Source organism: Panulirus ornatus, chromosome 9 (assembly GCF_036320965.1).
Source record: "Panulirus ornatus isolate Po-2019 chromosome 9, ASM3632096v1, whole genome shotgun sequence".
NCBI classification, from domain to species: domain Eukaryota; kingdom Metazoa; phylum Arthropoda; class Malacostraca; order Decapoda; family Palinuridae; genus Panulirus; species Panulirus ornatus.
The window spans coordinates 2,741,493-2,758,931 of NC_092232.1; the positions used below are offsets into that span (position 1 = coordinate 2,741,493).

The following is a 17,439-nucleotide window of genomic DNA, read 5'->3' on the forward strand; positions in this document are numbered from 1 at the left end:
CACATGAAGGGTAGAAACACATGAAGGGTAGAAACACCTGAAGGATAGAAACACCTGAAGGATAGAAACACCTGAAGGGTAGAAACACATGAAGGATAGAAACACATGAACGGTAGAAACACATAAAGGGTAGAAACACATAAAGGGTAGAAACACATGAAGGGTAGAAACACATGAAGGGTAGAAACACATGAAGGGTAGAAACACATGAAGGGTAGAAACACATGAAGGGTAGAAACACATGAAGGATAGAAACACATGAAGGGTAGAAACACATGAAGGATAGAAACACATGAAGGATAGAAACACATGAAGGATAGAAACACATGAAGGATGGAAACACATGAAGGCTAGAAACACATGAAGGGTAGAAACACATGAAGGATAGAAACACATGAAGGATGGAAACACATGAAGGATAGAAACACATTAAGGGTAGAAACACGTGAAGGGGTAGAAACACTGGAGAGGTAGACACCAGTGATGGTAGAGCTGCATGAAGGGTCGAGACATCAACCTATCCTGACAACGTCCTTTACCTGAATCTTACCTGGAAATTTCCTTGCTCACTATAACGTCGCTGGGCGTGGACCCACTGATCCCCTTGACTCTCCGTCACTTCAAAGATTTCTTGCTTAGGCATGTCTAGCGAGACGCCAGAACCGTCCTCACTACTACGGGTATATGCCAGCAGCTTAGCTGTGCCTGACAGACCTGACAGGTAATAATAGAAGTGGACGCATCTGGTGGAAGAGCATAGAAATACATTCAGTTGATTACGGTCGTCGTTTTCTTATAATCCTTTATCTATTTAAGTAATGTTATAGACGTTGGTGTGTACCTCAGGGAATTGCTTTACCTCACTACATTGTATGCATCTGCTCCTTCTAACATATACATCCACCGAAATTTCTTCTCATCACAGCACAACAATAAGCCACGCTAGGAACTAAGTCGTTAAGACAAAAGACAGCAGCTGTTTCCCCCAACTATGTAATACGGTCAACATAGCCAACTACTGCAGTAAGGCTGTTGAACTGTGCCTCAGTGATTTGCTCAACACACGCGACCCATACTATGTCTATACCACATTGGTACTGGTCAGTTGCAGCCCAGAGGTTCAAGAAAAGCTTTCACAAGTGTTCTTCCTTGTGAGACCCGGAACACTGGGACACAGCACCACCGGTGGTACGGAGGCGGAACACTGAGGCACAGCACCACCGGTGGTACGGAAGCGGAACACTAGGCACAGCGCCACCGGTGTTACGGAGGCGGAACACTGAGGCACAGCACCACCGGTGGTACGGAAGCGGAACACTGAGGCACAGCACCACCGGTGGTACGGAGGCGGAACACTGAGGCACAGCACCACCGGTGTTACGGAAGAGGAAGCAGCTCCACGACTTATAGCTTTTACATGAGTAATGACGGGTAGCGACGATGTTAAGTATTAAAGGTTCAGTGGTAAACTGTCAGTAGATATCTCATGAGCGATATTGACAGACTATGTGAGCAAGTATCAGGAGATCTCAGTGGAAATCAAAGGCAGTTGTGGGTTTGTTTCATTAGTTAAAAGTTGATTTCAGTGTCAATGTTTTTGAAATCTGGAAAGCAAGCTCTGAACAACTTGTAATTTCACTCAGTTCCTGATAATCGCTCATCTTGGGAGATGTAACTAACTCGCTTTATTTCATCATGACAGCAGGTGTTGGTGTGGTGGGTGAATTGACTACAAGTGACTCGGTCATAATCTTGGTGTGTGAAGGTAAGCTCCTCTAATAAATAGTTTTACACAGTGACTTTCTCTTCTCCCGTGGGCACAGAAGTGTCCACACACAAGAATCTTGCGACATACATTAAAACACTTTATCATTAGATATCAAAGTTGTCTGGTTTCTATATCCGGCTCTTGTGAGTCACCACATGAGCAAGAACATTGCTCTCACCTAAGACAAACATCACTCAGAATACAGTTCACCGCACGTTGAGAATAGTGACTCTCCTCACTAGATGATTACTATAATTCAAGTCTCAATATAACCAATGTACTCTACACCAATCCTATTCACTGATCAGGAATTCATACATCGAAGAACATAATACCCACACCTCTGTATTTCTCTCCTGCTTGGAGAGAACAAATACTTTTCTTCTGATATTGACCGGTTTGATTCTGTGATCTCTCATATAAATAATGTCTATTTAATTATCTCTTTCTATCATGTCAGCCAAATTCCACATCCATTCTATTATCATATAATCACGAAAATAAGTTACTAAGGTTTTAAGGTTAATATTTGTTTGACAAGACAGTCTTATAAAACATTCACAGATAAGTAAGTATACATGTATCTAGAAATCTTATCCTCATTCTACGTACTAGAGTCATGATAACTGATGCAAGATGTATAATACTGAATATGACTTTGTTCTCTAAAAATCTGCTATGGCCCACGAAGTAAAACTGGTGCCACCATCTTCACAAAGGGTTATACACATTGTAATATACAGCAGTAACCGTGTATCATCCTCACGGTAATACAGCAGTAACCGTGTATCATCCTCACGGTAATACAGCAGTAACCGTGTATCATCCTCACGGTAATACAGCAGTAACCGTGTATCATCCTCACGGTAATACAGCAGTAACCGTGTATCATCCTCACGGTAATACAGCAGTAACCGTGTATCATCCTCACGGTAATACAGCAGTAACCGTGTATCATCCTCACGGTAATACAGCAGTAACCGTGTATCATCCTCACGGTAATACAGCAGTAACCGTGTATCATCCTCACGGTAATACAGCAGTAACCGTGTATCATCCTCACGGTAATACAGCAGTAACCGTGTATCATCCTCACGGTAATACAGCAGTAACCGTGTATCATCCTCACGGTAATACAGCAGTAACCGTGTATCATCCTCACGGTAATACAGCAGTAACCGTGTATCATCCTCACGGTAATACAGCAGTAACCGTGTATCATCCTCACGGTAATACAGCAGTAACCGTGTATGGAACATGAAGTATTGGGGGCCAGTGGTCCTGCTCATGCCATTCTACACGAGGATCCCACACCTGGATTGCTTACCTCAATAAGGAAATAAATTTCTTCCATCTTTCGTTATTGCAAATTAAGCAAGAGATCATTAATCAAGAGAGCTACAAAAGTAAAAGTATATGATACACATCTTACATCTAGCCACTGGACAGTAAGGCAGATTCCGCTGAAGTGGCCAGAATGATGTGGGGATCCCAGGGATAAACTTCTAAGATGTACGTCAGTACACAAGAGCCAGTCCACTGACCTCACATGAAGGAAAACCACAACCAGCCCGACCTGCGCTACACTGAGAACACAAGTGTATTCCAACACATCATAGACTTCAGTCCTGACTCAGTGAAGGATAATATAAGGGTTTTTACTTTCAGTTACCTATTGTAGTCCTGGGGTTTGTGCTGACACTTTATCAAATGATCACTTTTGAACTAATCCTCGAATGGTTTGGCCTGATTGGAAAAGCTCTGTAGCAAATATTAGCATATATGCACATAACTTCAGATATCTTTTTTCCAAAAATCAGCCCAATCCTCAATAACTTGCTTTTGCATGTAACAGTTTCTTTTCGTGTGGGGTTGACAATGTTATGTGTTGTTTGAAATGTCATAGTGTGTCCCAGTATCTAAGACCTTCCATTTGATAAAGAATATGTGTCATTTATGATAAACATATCGCCATCTATGTACACCTACCAAAAATAAAAGTTATCCGCCCTACACTGTGCATAACATGCATTTATGTGATTTTAGAATTTTTCAGCGATGACGTCTTTAACGACTTAAAGCCTAAGCTGAAATTTGTGATTCAAGATATGTTATTCTGCTTTTCCACATGTAGCAGATGATTTCTCTTGTATCCTTAAACAAATCTGTCGTAATATACTTCATAACCCACGCCTGGAGGTATACAACCCAAGTCTACACTTCTCATAATCTACGTAACAAGTCACTATAAATGAAAGTTGTTTGTATTATCCATTAATTACCTCTCTGCAAAGATGTAAATTTCTCTACTTTAATCATTGACCGAAAAAAGACAAAACATTCACACACAAAAATAAGGAAAAAGGTTTCAACTTACTGATAAGTGTTGCCAGGATTCTTGTATAATGGAGAAATGATCTGTCCACGATCACCAACGTTGTGTGTGGAGAGATCGGCTCTTGCGATGTGTCCTGTCGGTAAAGTATGGGTCAATAATATGTCTCTCTTGTTGGAACATAAACTTTCTTCTAGACGTCACTTCAATGTATGGTTCTTATCTCTCTTATATATATAACTGACAGACGTTGTCCGATTCTTATTTTCCATGTTACTCTTACATTCACCAATCACACCTCCCATCCGTAAGTTTATAATTGTTATTCATTCCTGTTTACTTTACCTTCCAGTTCACGAGATGCACAAATTTTTTTGTTATAAATGAATTCCTGAAATGAAAAAGAGCTGCAGTAATGAAAGCAGAAGATAATCAAACATAAACACTACCTCCCAGACCTGCTGCATTACACAGCTGAACTAATCTTTCCAGGTCAGAATCATCTTAGTCTCTGGCCCAGACACGAACTAATCCAGAGCCGATTCTGGTGCCCTATTATCTACCTCAATACTTCCAGGAAATCAGTATAAACCAGCTGGTAGGCAGGAAGGCTAGCTACTCTGTAGGCTAAGCTCAGAGTTTCCAGCCTCTCGACAAGGAAGACAGTGTTACACCATCATGATGATATGGACACGACGCACATAAATGACTCTGACAGCACTAATTCATTCGCCAGACTGCTTCAACACAGCAGGTGTACACTACAAGCTAAATTGCCTGTAACACGATGGTATTTATGATGTGAATCATCTCCACTTTCTATATTCGACAGCAGTAAGGGACTTTGATTATAAGGAGGTCGACTAAAAGAGCCTTGATTCGTATGGCAGAATCTTGGAGTAAAAAGAAATATCCTTTTGAACCAAGCAAGAACGTTTCGTTTATCAGAAAGACTCAGAACATACTGGAGCCAGAAGAAGAAATACACCATTAATACTTCTCATGTTTTACATACAACATTTGTGAGTAGGAAACATTAGGTGTAGTGACTCACTCTGAAAAAGTGAACATGCCGTGCTCTTGTTTGAATGTTGGGTCGGCAAAGAAATCATATACTGAGCTACGAGATGATAACGAGAGATGAGGAATAAGTCTTCTAACTATACGGAACCAGAGTCTCTGCGGAAATAAACTGGTGTAGAAAGCTTTACGAGAAGAATATGAAACAATGCTATAAGCACTTTTGTAATGTCTCCAAGGCCTGTGTTAGTAAATAGTTATCAGCTGAAGGAGGATGAGGGTGAGGTCAGGACTGTGTGAGGTATGGATCGACACGCGTCAGAAGGCGTAAAGAAAATGTGGGAGATTTCTTATGGAGAAAATCCAGACTACACAACAGGCGGCAACTTCCATGGAAGAGCGAAAATAACATTAGTATAATGAAATATGTAAAGAGAGCAGAAAATATATGGAAAGTAGTGGAAAAGGCAAATATAAGTGTAAAGCTATTCCATACATCTAACAGGAAAAAGAATCAGTTAGATAACATGATGTGACTGAAGGAAATACTTGGGCGGCCATGTATAAAATCATGTTCACAATGAAGGATCTTAACACTGGAGATATAGGAAGGTGGACTGACTATGCAGAAGGTTAAGACTCTTAAGAAGGAAATGAGTGGATTACTAAAGGTACTTCATCAGCATAAGACGATCCACCCTCATGAAATCTCACTTCATGTACTCAGACAATGTGTGGAGAGATCTGCCATACCACTCGAGTCAATTTTCAATAGGTGAATGTATGAGGGATCACTCATGAGGGAGTGAACGAAAGCAAATATCATACATAACGTTTAGAAAAAAAATATGAAAATTATAATAGATTCAAGGCATGGTATCTCCGACGAACGCAATCTAAACCTTACTGAAGAAGATAATTAGAAAAATTACGTACGAACGTTCGCAAAGAAAGCCGCTGTGACAAACGATAAGGGATCTGAGGCAAGGGATTGTGTGTGACAAATCTCAGTGACATAAAACAGTAACCATTGGTTCAGGCGATGGAAAATGAAGCCTTTTGCTGCCAGAGAGCCTTTAGCAATGACCTTCACAGGAGGATGATCAAGAAATTGGAGCAACAACCAGGTACAACAAGGCATCCTTCAGCAGATTGAAAATTACCTAAGTGGAGGAGAGCAAAGGACGCGAGTCAGAGGTACTTATTCAAGCTGGGTTACAGAAAGCAGTGGGATCCCATAGGATTCTGCCTTATGCCATTGTTACTCCTGATTCACATCAATGACTGATCACTACAAGAGGAATCATGGCTAAAAATGGTAACAAATGACGTTTTACGTACGAGAGACGTAAGGACTTAATATGATTAAGTCAAACCTCGAAAAAGACTTTAAGGAATTTAAGCTGCGGTCAGACATTTGGCTGATGACTTTAAATGTGAACTGAACAGGATGGTCAGAATGAGAGGATATGGGTTTATGACTTATTTTACAAGAATCTACAAGTGAAAGAGACACGGGTTATCAGACGACCAAGCCTGTCTTCAGGCCATCACATGAGGAAGATTGTTATTACGCAAATTACTTGTTATCATTTCTGCTCACAAGTCTCTGCCTGCAGTAAGGAAATGGGTTTTCACTCCTCGAAACCAACACTTCTTGCCCATGAACAAAGCCCTATAAGGGCTGTAAGTCCACGTGTGGACTCCAGAGATAGCCCACAATTGCCTAAAATTTGCTACTTTTAAAAGCTGGCAATGAGAGAGAGAGAGAGAGAGAGAGAGAGAGAGAGAGAGAGAGAGAGAGAGAGAGAGAGAGAGAGAGAGAGAGAGTTGAACTGGCAAGTTAGACACATTCTTCTCCCACGTTTCACCGCCTTTTTTCGGAACATTTAAGGTTTAGTCTATGAAAACAGAGAATAATTGTCTCACGTTCCTGGACGTTCGTTTAAAGCTTACTCCAATTAGAGCCAGTTCTCTTCTATCTTTTTTTTGTTAACGTCTGGATCCAAACGTTCTACTCAAATGACGTAGGAACGAGCGGTAGGATCCTAAAGAATCAAAATGGTCGCCACAAATATCATCATTCAAACCGGATACTACGTCATCCACTTCTAAGATCTCCAGATCTTACTTCGGAAACAGAGACCAACTGTAGATTGAGGTCGTCAAGAATGACGTACTGGTGTGAGGTCATTTCTCAACACGTTCTGCCATTCCTGAACACAGGTCCTGATCCACACGGGATGGACTGTTGTCGCTGCTGAACTCTGGAACTTCTTTTCTTTATAAAAAGTTAAAACAACCAGCAGGTTAACCACTGACAGCAAGAACATTCTACTCCAACTACATGTTTTCTTTCCAGTCAAACAGAACGGCAGGACAGCTGTCGTGCAACATTTAGCCATTATGAGACGCACAGTCTACAGTCCCAGCTTCGCTGACCACACAACCAGAGACCACAAATCCAAATGAAATGAAATATGGACTTGATTGCTTGAAGCCATTCGGACCAGAGACCACAAGTTAGACGAGCCAGTTTTAAGGAAAAACATATCACTGTATACAAAGAAATGAGCTGAATAGAAGCCATTACTTTCTAATGAATTTTTCAAAGTATAAATGCATTACAAACAATATATAACTAGATTATCGTGCTTAAGAAGTACATAAATGAGCATCACTGAATATCTCGTCCGATTAGAATTGTGGAAGGCAAGGGAAATGCAGGCCTTTCAGAGTAACGGGTTATGTATCTACGGTACAGAGTAAAGGAGTACGTGTCCATCGTTCACAGGACTTTCCTGTGTGCAGAAGAGAAGAAATTACTTTCTAGAGGTAAGGGGAAAATTTTCTCAGCGTGCAGAGGTAATACTTAACTTTCAAACTGCTGGGGGAAGTTCTTACCTGCCAGAGTGCTGGGAATGTGCTTATTCTTCAGAGTATCATGAAAAATGTTCACATTTCAAAGCTTCATAGGAGGGGCTCAATTTTCAGAATGCTTAGGAAGTGCTCAACCCTCCAAGCACTGAAGAAAGTGATCACTTATTATAAGCGTCAGTGGAGGTGCTCACCCTTGTGAATGTTGGGAAAAATGTTCATCTATCATGCTAAGTGATGACCTAATCTTTCAAGTGCTGGGGGAAATGCTCACCTTCTAGAGTGCCAGGAGAAATGCACACTCTCTAAAGTGCCAGGAAGTGACAAATTTGAGAGTGTGTAGGGTGGTAATCGCCTTTCGGACAGCCAGGAATTTCTTAACATTCAACATCTGAGACATTGTTCAAACCTTCATAGGAATATGGCAGACGCTCACCTTTCAGAGTGCCGAGTGTGTGGTCTGGCTGCTCCTGAACACTCTTGGTGTCCCAGTCTATCTGGCTACCATCTACTTCCTGAAACATGGAACCGTTCTCCTCAAAATCATGAACAACGTCCGGGTCATCTGGGTAGTGGGCACAACATCCTGGGTGGAGTCGTAGATCATCTATTGCGATGATACCTTGACGAGATTCGTCCCATACTGCTCTGATGACTACCTGTAGTGTGGAATTGTATGTACACATTAATCTACAGAAAAATGATTTTTCTCTTATGTTAATAATAGATACACTCAAATACATTCAAGCTACCAGAATACATTCAAAGTCTTCATGAAACTTTAGGTACATACATTATACTTCACAGCATTGATCTGTATATCCACAGATGTCGGGTGCCATGAGTCTCCTTGCGAACCAGCCCTTATGAAGATAGGTTGGTTTATACTACCATTTTCTTCCGTGGTGGCAATAAGATCTGGTGTTTTCTCGCCAAACATGTAGTACCAGAAACGGAGACACTGTGCATCACTCACACCTCCCTGATACAAGATTGCGGCAGCCGGGGAGGAGGACCACTGAGCCTCCACATACAGGTAGTGTCCAGAATCTGTCATGAAGCGATCATGATGAAACAGAGTGAAGAGGAATCAGCTGGGAATGATGAACATCATAATCTGATACCATAACGATAATGAACATCATCATCTGATGCCATAACGATAATGATGTTATAGACGTAATCATAAGAATGTCACAAACATATACTTTAAAGCTTCATCTGTTATATATATTCCTTACCTGAACGTTCACTTTCATTCTTTCCTGCTATTACTTCTACCGACAGCCGACAACACACTCACACGGTTAGTACTATCATGAATATTTACGATAGAAGATATCTTGAATGACTAACGGAATACTTCTAATGTAAATAAGATATATATCATTGTAACCACATCAAGCAGTAATTCTAAACTGAAAAATCTATACGAGATAATGGAAAGTCTCCATGTAATACCCACCTGTTCCGTACGTATGGTCAGTAGATGGTCCAGGAGACGTGGTGTCTGGAGGCCCACTCCACCTAATCCATGGCACTGTGCCATTGTTCTCAGACATGCGCCATGTGCAGAATGGCATCATCATGTCCTCAAAGTTACAGTCATTTTCTCCAAGCGGTTCTGAACGAGACGTTAAGATAAAGTAAAATGAAATAACTATCAAGACTGTGTAAGTATAGTTTCACGGGTTTTAGGCCGTAACTAGCACAGTAAGTACGGCCAATATTCGTGTGAAAAGACTAACAGAAACTCTGACAGCTGACCAGTTATCATTGTGTACCATAGAACATTACAGCACTTATGACCTTCCCAAGGTTTTACCTTGTGTTGTAGTTGATCCTCCTGGTGTTGTAGTGGTCATTTCTGTGTTGTTGTTGGGGCGAGCCGCCTCAGGCCAAATGCTACACTTACCAGTAAAGGTCAACAGATCATCAACATCTGTATATACCAAAGAAGATAACAATCAATCAATGTTGCATGTATAAAATGATCAGCACGGAAATAGAACCATATTCCTTAACAGTAAGTCTTGTCATTTCTTAAAATATCAAAATCCTAACATAGGGCAGTCGGATGATATACTTTGTAAACTAATTAATATTATCTATTTACTGTCAGACATCTGTGCCTCCTACGGTTGGCTATGTTGCTTTCTTTAATGTTTGAATCAGAAGTATAGTGCAGAGGTCAAATATATCATTCACAAAGTCTGGCTGGTTGTGCCTGTATTAAGAAATATTTACAAACAGATACTTGAAAAGCATCAGAAACATAACTCCACAGAAACTACATCATTAAAGCAACAAATGTATGAAAGATACTTGGCGATTATTGATCTTTAATGATTTTTGTAGGTCAATGAATATATAAAATCTCCAATATAAAGAATATGTAAAAGATCTGTTGTATCAAAACACTTTTTACCGTATCACCTAATCCTACACAGAAAACAATACTAACGAATTCTCTCCTGCTGATTATATCCCACGATGCCTTCCAAATGAATAAGAAAGTAGCCATCAGTAACTCCATGTAGCGGGACACGTCCTACACTCCAGGGACCAGGCTGAACACTGCTGATGCTCCACACTAGAACACGTGGCTCTCCGATGGGCTGCGGGGTGTGATATGTGATATACTGGTGACATGTGGTAAGGTATGTACACACTGCACGACACACTGCACGACACAGTACATCACACACTGCGCGACACAGTACATGACACACTGCACGACACAGTACATGACACACTGCACGGCACACTGTACAACACGCACCGCACCACACACTACCTTTATACCAGTTATGACAGTATTTAACATCGTGAATTGGGTCAACATAACATCGGAGGAAGGGATAGTCTGTGTTTTTTGTTGTTGACAGCTTGTCTATCAAAACGAAATAACGTTGGTTTTGGATAAGACGTAAAATGATCAAGATTTTGAAAGATTGTTATTGAGGAAGAAGCCAACACCTTACGTTAAAGTTGCTAACAACCATATAGTATTGATCCCTGGGGACATAAAGAAATGATTTAGCTATTGATCCAAAATGAAATCCAAAGATAGAAAGGCCAGTAAAATAGAAGGTGCGCAAAACCGCATGGTATACACCAGCTGGGTGGCAGAGGAAGAACCTAATACAACTGGGAGGTTTGCTACTTCTGGGATGCAGGAGTGGAAGTTCTCCACCAACCTGTCTCATTACAGAAGAAAACCAGAGGACGGACGATTGTCAACCTGACATATAGCGGAGGGCTTAACAGCACATCACACATGATCCTTTGATGAAGTAAATAGATTATGAGTTTCTTTTAATGGTCTGTGAAAGGTAGAATGGATTCCTCAGTTAACCCCTTATCATTTCTAAGGCTACTCTAAGTCATTTCAGTCTGAGCAGCAAATTTAGAATAGATAATACAACACACATTTTTTGCTTTTCATTTTGACTTAAAGGGAACCTTTGTGTTTCTTCACCATCAACGTGCTGTATGGAGCAAGCCTCACTCGCGCCGGTGGTGTAATCAGTGCAGTGGATGACGTCCAACAAGAAAGAATTTTTGCTTTCTTTTCGGAAGGACATTTTGGATATCAGTTCCATCTGTAATCCAGAGCCGCAGTTAAGATCAACCGAACCGCTTATCAAATCTCCTTCAGTTCATGTGATCCAGGGAGGATCTTTAGTAACACAGAAATATTCTTCTGTTGCTGGAGGGTTCGCTTAAAAGCTTACGTAAGAAGTGTGTAATATGAGGAATGTTCATTAGATCAGGTGGTACATTAGAGAAGTAATTTTTCTACAAGATTTGATATGTCAGAAGAGAATCTATACTCACGAATTCTATAATCTTTTAACGTGGAACAATGTCCACTGCGCTGCGTGCTCTTCTTTGATAATGTTGTTCTGGACGGCAGTAAGATTCGGGGTGGCATTATAGAGTACAACTTTGCGAGCTGATTCCTTTGTTAGCTGACATCCTGTGATATTCTGTTTCTTGTGACTGTGCCATGTGGTTTTTCAATCAGATATGACATCAGAACGGAGAGGAAGCGATCAGTCTAGGTGGTCGAGATAGCCTCAGAGACACCCCATTCTCACGTGGATTTAAGATGGCCCAGTAAAGTGGGATAGTCATAGTATTATCATGTGTTATCACATATCATGTATCATTACGTATTATCACGTATCATCATGTAATATGTATAATTTCGTATTATCATGGAATATTATATATCATTACGTGTTATCACGTATTTTCATGTAATATTACGTATTATCATGTAATATCATTTATCATTGTTTTTTTTTTTTTTTTTTTGCTTTGTCGCTGTCTCCCGCGTTTGCGAGGTAGCGCAAGGAAACAGACGAAAGAAATGGCCCAACCCACCCCCATACACATGTATATACATACGTCCACACACGCAAATATACATACCTACACAGCTTTCCATGGTTTACCCCAGACGCTTCACATGCCCTGATTCAATCCACTGACAGCACGTCAACCCCGGTATACCACATCGCTCCAATTCACTCTATTCCTTGCCCTCCTTTCACCCTCCTGCATGTTCAGGCCCCGATCACACAAAATCTTCTTCACTCCATCTTTCCACCTCCAATTTGGTCTCCCTCTTCTCCTCGTTCCCTCCACCTCCGACACATATATCCTCTTGGTCAATCTTTCCTCACTCATTCTCTCCATGTGCCCAAACCAATTCAAAACACCCTCTTCTGCTCTCTCAACCACGCTCTTTTTATTTCCACACATCTCTCTTACCCTTACGTTACTTACTCGATCAAACCACCTCACACCACACATTGTCCTCAAACATCTCATTTCCAGCACATCCATCCTCCTGCGCACAACTCTATCCATAGCCCACGCCTCGCAACCATACAACATTGTTGGAACCACTATTCCTTCAAACATACCCATTTTTGCTTTCCGAGATAATGTTCTCAACTTCCACACATTCTTCAAGGCTCCCAGAATTTTCGCCCCCTCCCCCACCCTATGATCCACTTACGCTTCCATGGTTCCATCCGCTGCCAGATCCACTCCCAGATATCTAAAACACTTCACTTCCTCCAGTTTTTCTCCATTCAAACTCACCTCCCAATTGACTTGACCCTCAACCCTACTGTACCTAATAACCTTGCTCTTATTCACATTTACTCTTAACTTTCTTCTTTCACACACTTTACCAAACTCAGTCACCAGCTTCTGCAGTTTCTCACATGAATCAGCCACCAGCGCTGTATCATCAGCGAACAACAACTGACTCACTTCCCAAGCTCTCTCATCCCCAACAGACTTCATACTTGCCCCTCTTTCCAAAACTCTTGCATTCACCTCCCTAACAACCCCATCCATAAACAAATTAAACAACCACGGAGACATCACACACCCCTGCCGCAAACCTACATTCACTGAGAACCAATCACTTTCCTCTCTTCCTACACGTACACATGCCTTACATCCTCGATAAAAACTTTTCACTGCTTCTAACAACTTTCCTCCCACACCATATATTCTTAATACCTTCCACAGAGCATCTCTATCAACTCTATCATATGCCTTCTCCAGATCCATAAATGCTACATACAAATCCATTTGCTTTTCTAAGTATTTCTCACATACATTCTTCAAAGCAAACACCTGATCCACACATCCTCTACCACTTCTGAAACCACACTGCTCTTCCCCAATCTGATGCTCTGTACATGCCTTCACCCTCTCAATCAATACCCTCCAATATAATTTACCAGGAATACTCAACAAACTTATACCTCTGTAATTTGAGCACTCACTCTTATCCCCTTTGCCTTTTTTACAATGGCACTATGCACGCATTCCGCCAATCCTCAGGCACCTCACCATGAGTCATACATACATTAAATAACCTTACCAACCAGTCAACAATACAGTCACCCCCTTTTTTAATAAATTCCACTGCAATACCATCCAAACCTGCTGCCTTGCCGGCTTTCATCTTCCGCAAAGCTTTTACTACCTCTTCTCTGTTTACCAAATCATTTTCCCTAACCCTCTCACTTTGCACACCACCTCGACCAAAACACCCTATATCTGCCACTCTATCATCAAACACATTCAACAAACCTTCAAAATACTCACTCCATCTCCTTCTCACATCACCACTACTTGTTATCACCTCCCCATTTGCGCCCTTCACTGAAGTTCCCATTTGCTCCCTTGTCTTACGCACTTTATTTACCTCCTTCCAGAACATCTTTTTATTCTCCCTAAAATTTAATGATAATGTATTATGTATTATCACATATCATCATGTATCATTACGTATTATCACGTATTATCATGTAATATGTATCATTACGTATTATCACATATCATCATGTATCATTACGTATTATCACATATCATCATGTATAAGTACGTATTATCACGTATTATCATGTAATATCATGTATCATTACGTATTATCACATATCATGTATTATTACGTATTATCACGTATTATGTAATATTACGTATTATCACGTATTATCGTGTAGTATCATATATTATCTTGTATTATCATATATCATTATGTATTATCATGTATCATTTTTTTTTTTTTTTTTTTAAGTTTGTTCGTAGAGGAAAGTCTTACCTAGTTCTCCATATGTGTGACTCAGTCCCTCTGACAATATCCCAATAAGCTTTCTCAGTAGGAGAGTGGGACCAACCACAAAGGTGTAAGCCATCAAAATTGCACTCAGCTGTAACGGAAAGTATCTGTATTACATGACTGGTTTTTCTTGACAAAGTTTCCTGATATGGATGTCCTTACTCTGGCACATATACATAAAAGAGAGTAAATAATTATTGTTGCAAATGATATCAATCTTAATGAAGCCATATATATACACATGAAAATGTATCAGTACAATCATAACAAACCTGAATTGCCACAAGTACCAAACCGGATACTGAAATCATCAAAAGCAATGTAGGAGGTATTATCCTGGGCGTCAAACACAGCATGCAACTGTATCCTGAAAAAGTTGACGTTGATGTCCGCGTGCCCCTCCATCCACTGTGACACTTGGCCAACAGGTTCTGACCACAGGATCACTGGTGCCTGCAAACATATCACTTCTGTGAATGTCTTGCTGCCTTACGACCACACTCAAGCTTCTTGAGATTCTTCTTTAGATTTTCATCTGCCGGAAGAATCTTTTCATTCCCTAATGTATGATTTTTTTCCGCATTCTGTATTTTACAAAAAGGTAGTTGTACATAAATGGTCGTTAAGGATAAGAAAGAGGATTAGATATGCCGGAAGTAGTTCTCAAGAAATTTGTCTAAATATGGGCTATACAAAACAAATTAAGGTTAACTCCTTTTGAAAGAAATGAGAAACAAAGGTACAATACTAAACAATGAGATGTAAGCAAAGTCCATAATGCGATATATGGTTTAGATGATCGAACCATACAATGTAAAGTTGCTTAGAACACTATAAGTAAACTTTTCCTAAAGAATCTGTTGCACTGATTCCAGTCAATATATTTCACATTAGCTTTAAAGCAAAGCTGGGAAAGAAATGATAAAAGATTATTGAATAAAAGATAAGGAATTTGGAGATACAAAGTTTTTCATAAATAAACTGATTATGATTGGCATATTGAATATGGGATAAGGCGATCATACAATGGTTAGTCCAAACACAGGAGCTCTGGTACTGAACTATGCCTGATCCTTAATGACATCATTACTAATTCGCAGTCTGATGAAGCAGTCATCTTCTACTGGTGTTATCATAACCAAAGTACTGAGGTGTTAAGAACCACAAACATCCTCGACAAACGACATAACTTTAATTAATAAGACAAAGATAATCTAAGCATCTTTATGTTATCTGTCCGGACTTACAAGATTGATTACGTCACCAATAACATCATCTTCCACGTAGAACATTTTGAGGGTTGCAGCTGTTCCTTCTGGAGCATAGTAAAAGAATCTGTAAGGATTGGAGTGATATTAGAATATTGTTTGATTGGTAAACTGGTATTTACGTATTCGCTGTGATTAGAAGATAAGACATCAATTCTAGGAAATGTAGACGTTATTTATTCATATATGCGTACATATTTTCCCTAAGTACAGCATGACACAACTGGACTCACACCAGGAGCATATCGGATTTGGAGAGTGATATGGTAGTTTGTAACTGGACTAATGAAAGCATAATCATGATCATTCACAGTAGGTATTCCCTCCCTGTTCATGCTGTACTATCATAAAACATTAATACAGTTCACTAGTTTTACCTTTATCAAGAAGAGCAAAATCTGTGCCAGGAGTCCAGCAAGCAACAAAAGAATTTAGGAACAAATTATGATAGACTGAAGGACATTGAATTATGTCGTAGGGAGGAGACGGGGAAACACAGGAGAAAAAAATAAATTTCTAAAATGTTTTTACAGTATAGGATTTTGTACCCTAATTCCTGGAGATATAGGAAGGAGCCATCAGTGAATATACAAACAAATTTGGACAATATATAAGCAAGATATCAAGATATCTTTATCTATATGATGCACGTGACTGAGTTTGGTAAAGTGTGTGGAAGAAGAAAGTTAAGAGTAAATGTGAATAAGAGCAAGGTTATTAGGTACAGTAGGGTTGAGGGTCAAGTCAATTGGGAGGTAAGTTTGAATGGAGAAAAACTGGAGGAAGTGAAGTGTTTTAGATATCTGGGAGTGGATCTGTCAGCGGATGGAACCATGGAAGCGGAAGTGGATCATAGGGTGGGGGAGGGGGCGAAAATTTTGGGAGCCTTGAAAAATGTGTGGAAGTCGAGAACATTATCTCGGAAAGCAAAAATGGGTATGTTTGAAGGAATAGTGGTTCCAACAATGTTGTATGGTTGCGAGGCGTGGGCTATGGATAGAGTTGTGCGCAGGAGGATGGATGTGCTGGAAATGAGATGTTTGAGGACAATGTGTGGTGTGAGGTGGTTTGATCGAGTAAGTAACGTAAGGGTAAGAGAGATGTGTGGAAATAAAAAGAGCGTGGTTGAGAGAGCAGAAGAGGGTGTTTTGAAATGGTTTGGGCACATGGAGAGAATGAGTGAGGAAAGATTGACCAAGAGGATATATGTGTCGGAGGTGGAGGGAACGAGGAGAAGAGGGAGACCAAATTGGAGGTGGAAAGATGGAGTGAAAAAGATTTTGTGTGATCGGGGCCTGAACATGCAGGAGGGTGTAAGGAGGGCAAGGAATAGAGTGAATTGGAGCGATGTGGTATACAGGGGTTGACGTGCTGTCAGTGGAGTGAATCAAGGCATGTGAGGCGTCTGGGGTGGACCATGGAAAGCTGTGTAGGTATGTATACACGTGTGTGGACATGTGTATGTACATGTGTATGGGGGGGGGGGGTTGGGCCATTTCTTTCGTCTGTTTCCTTG

General features: G+C 40.5%; 1 protein-coding gene across 1 annotated transcript in view; it reads right to left on the reverse strand.

The window, feature by feature from the left end:
- The window catches only part of LOC139750148 (MAM and LDL-receptor class A domain-containing protein 1-like), a 308,596-nt gene that overhangs the window by 255,169 nt on the left and 35,988 nt on the right, over positions 1 to 17,439 (reverse strand). Inside the window, 11 exon segments of the mRNA XM_071664474.1 lie at positions 551 to 743; positions 4,146 to 4,239; positions 8,437 to 8,659; positions 8,794 to 9,050; positions 9,466 to 9,624; positions 9,826 to 9,942; positions 10,465 to 10,956; positions 14,638 to 14,656; positions 14,658 to 14,746; positions 14,928 to 15,108; positions 15,903 to 15,990. Coding sequence (XP_071520575.1) covers positions 551 to 743; positions 4,146 to 4,239; positions 8,437 to 8,659; positions 8,794 to 9,050; positions 9,466 to 9,624; positions 9,826 to 9,942; positions 10,465 to 10,956; positions 14,638 to 14,656; positions 14,658 to 14,746; positions 14,928 to 15,108; positions 15,903 to 15,990 — 1,912 coding nt within the window.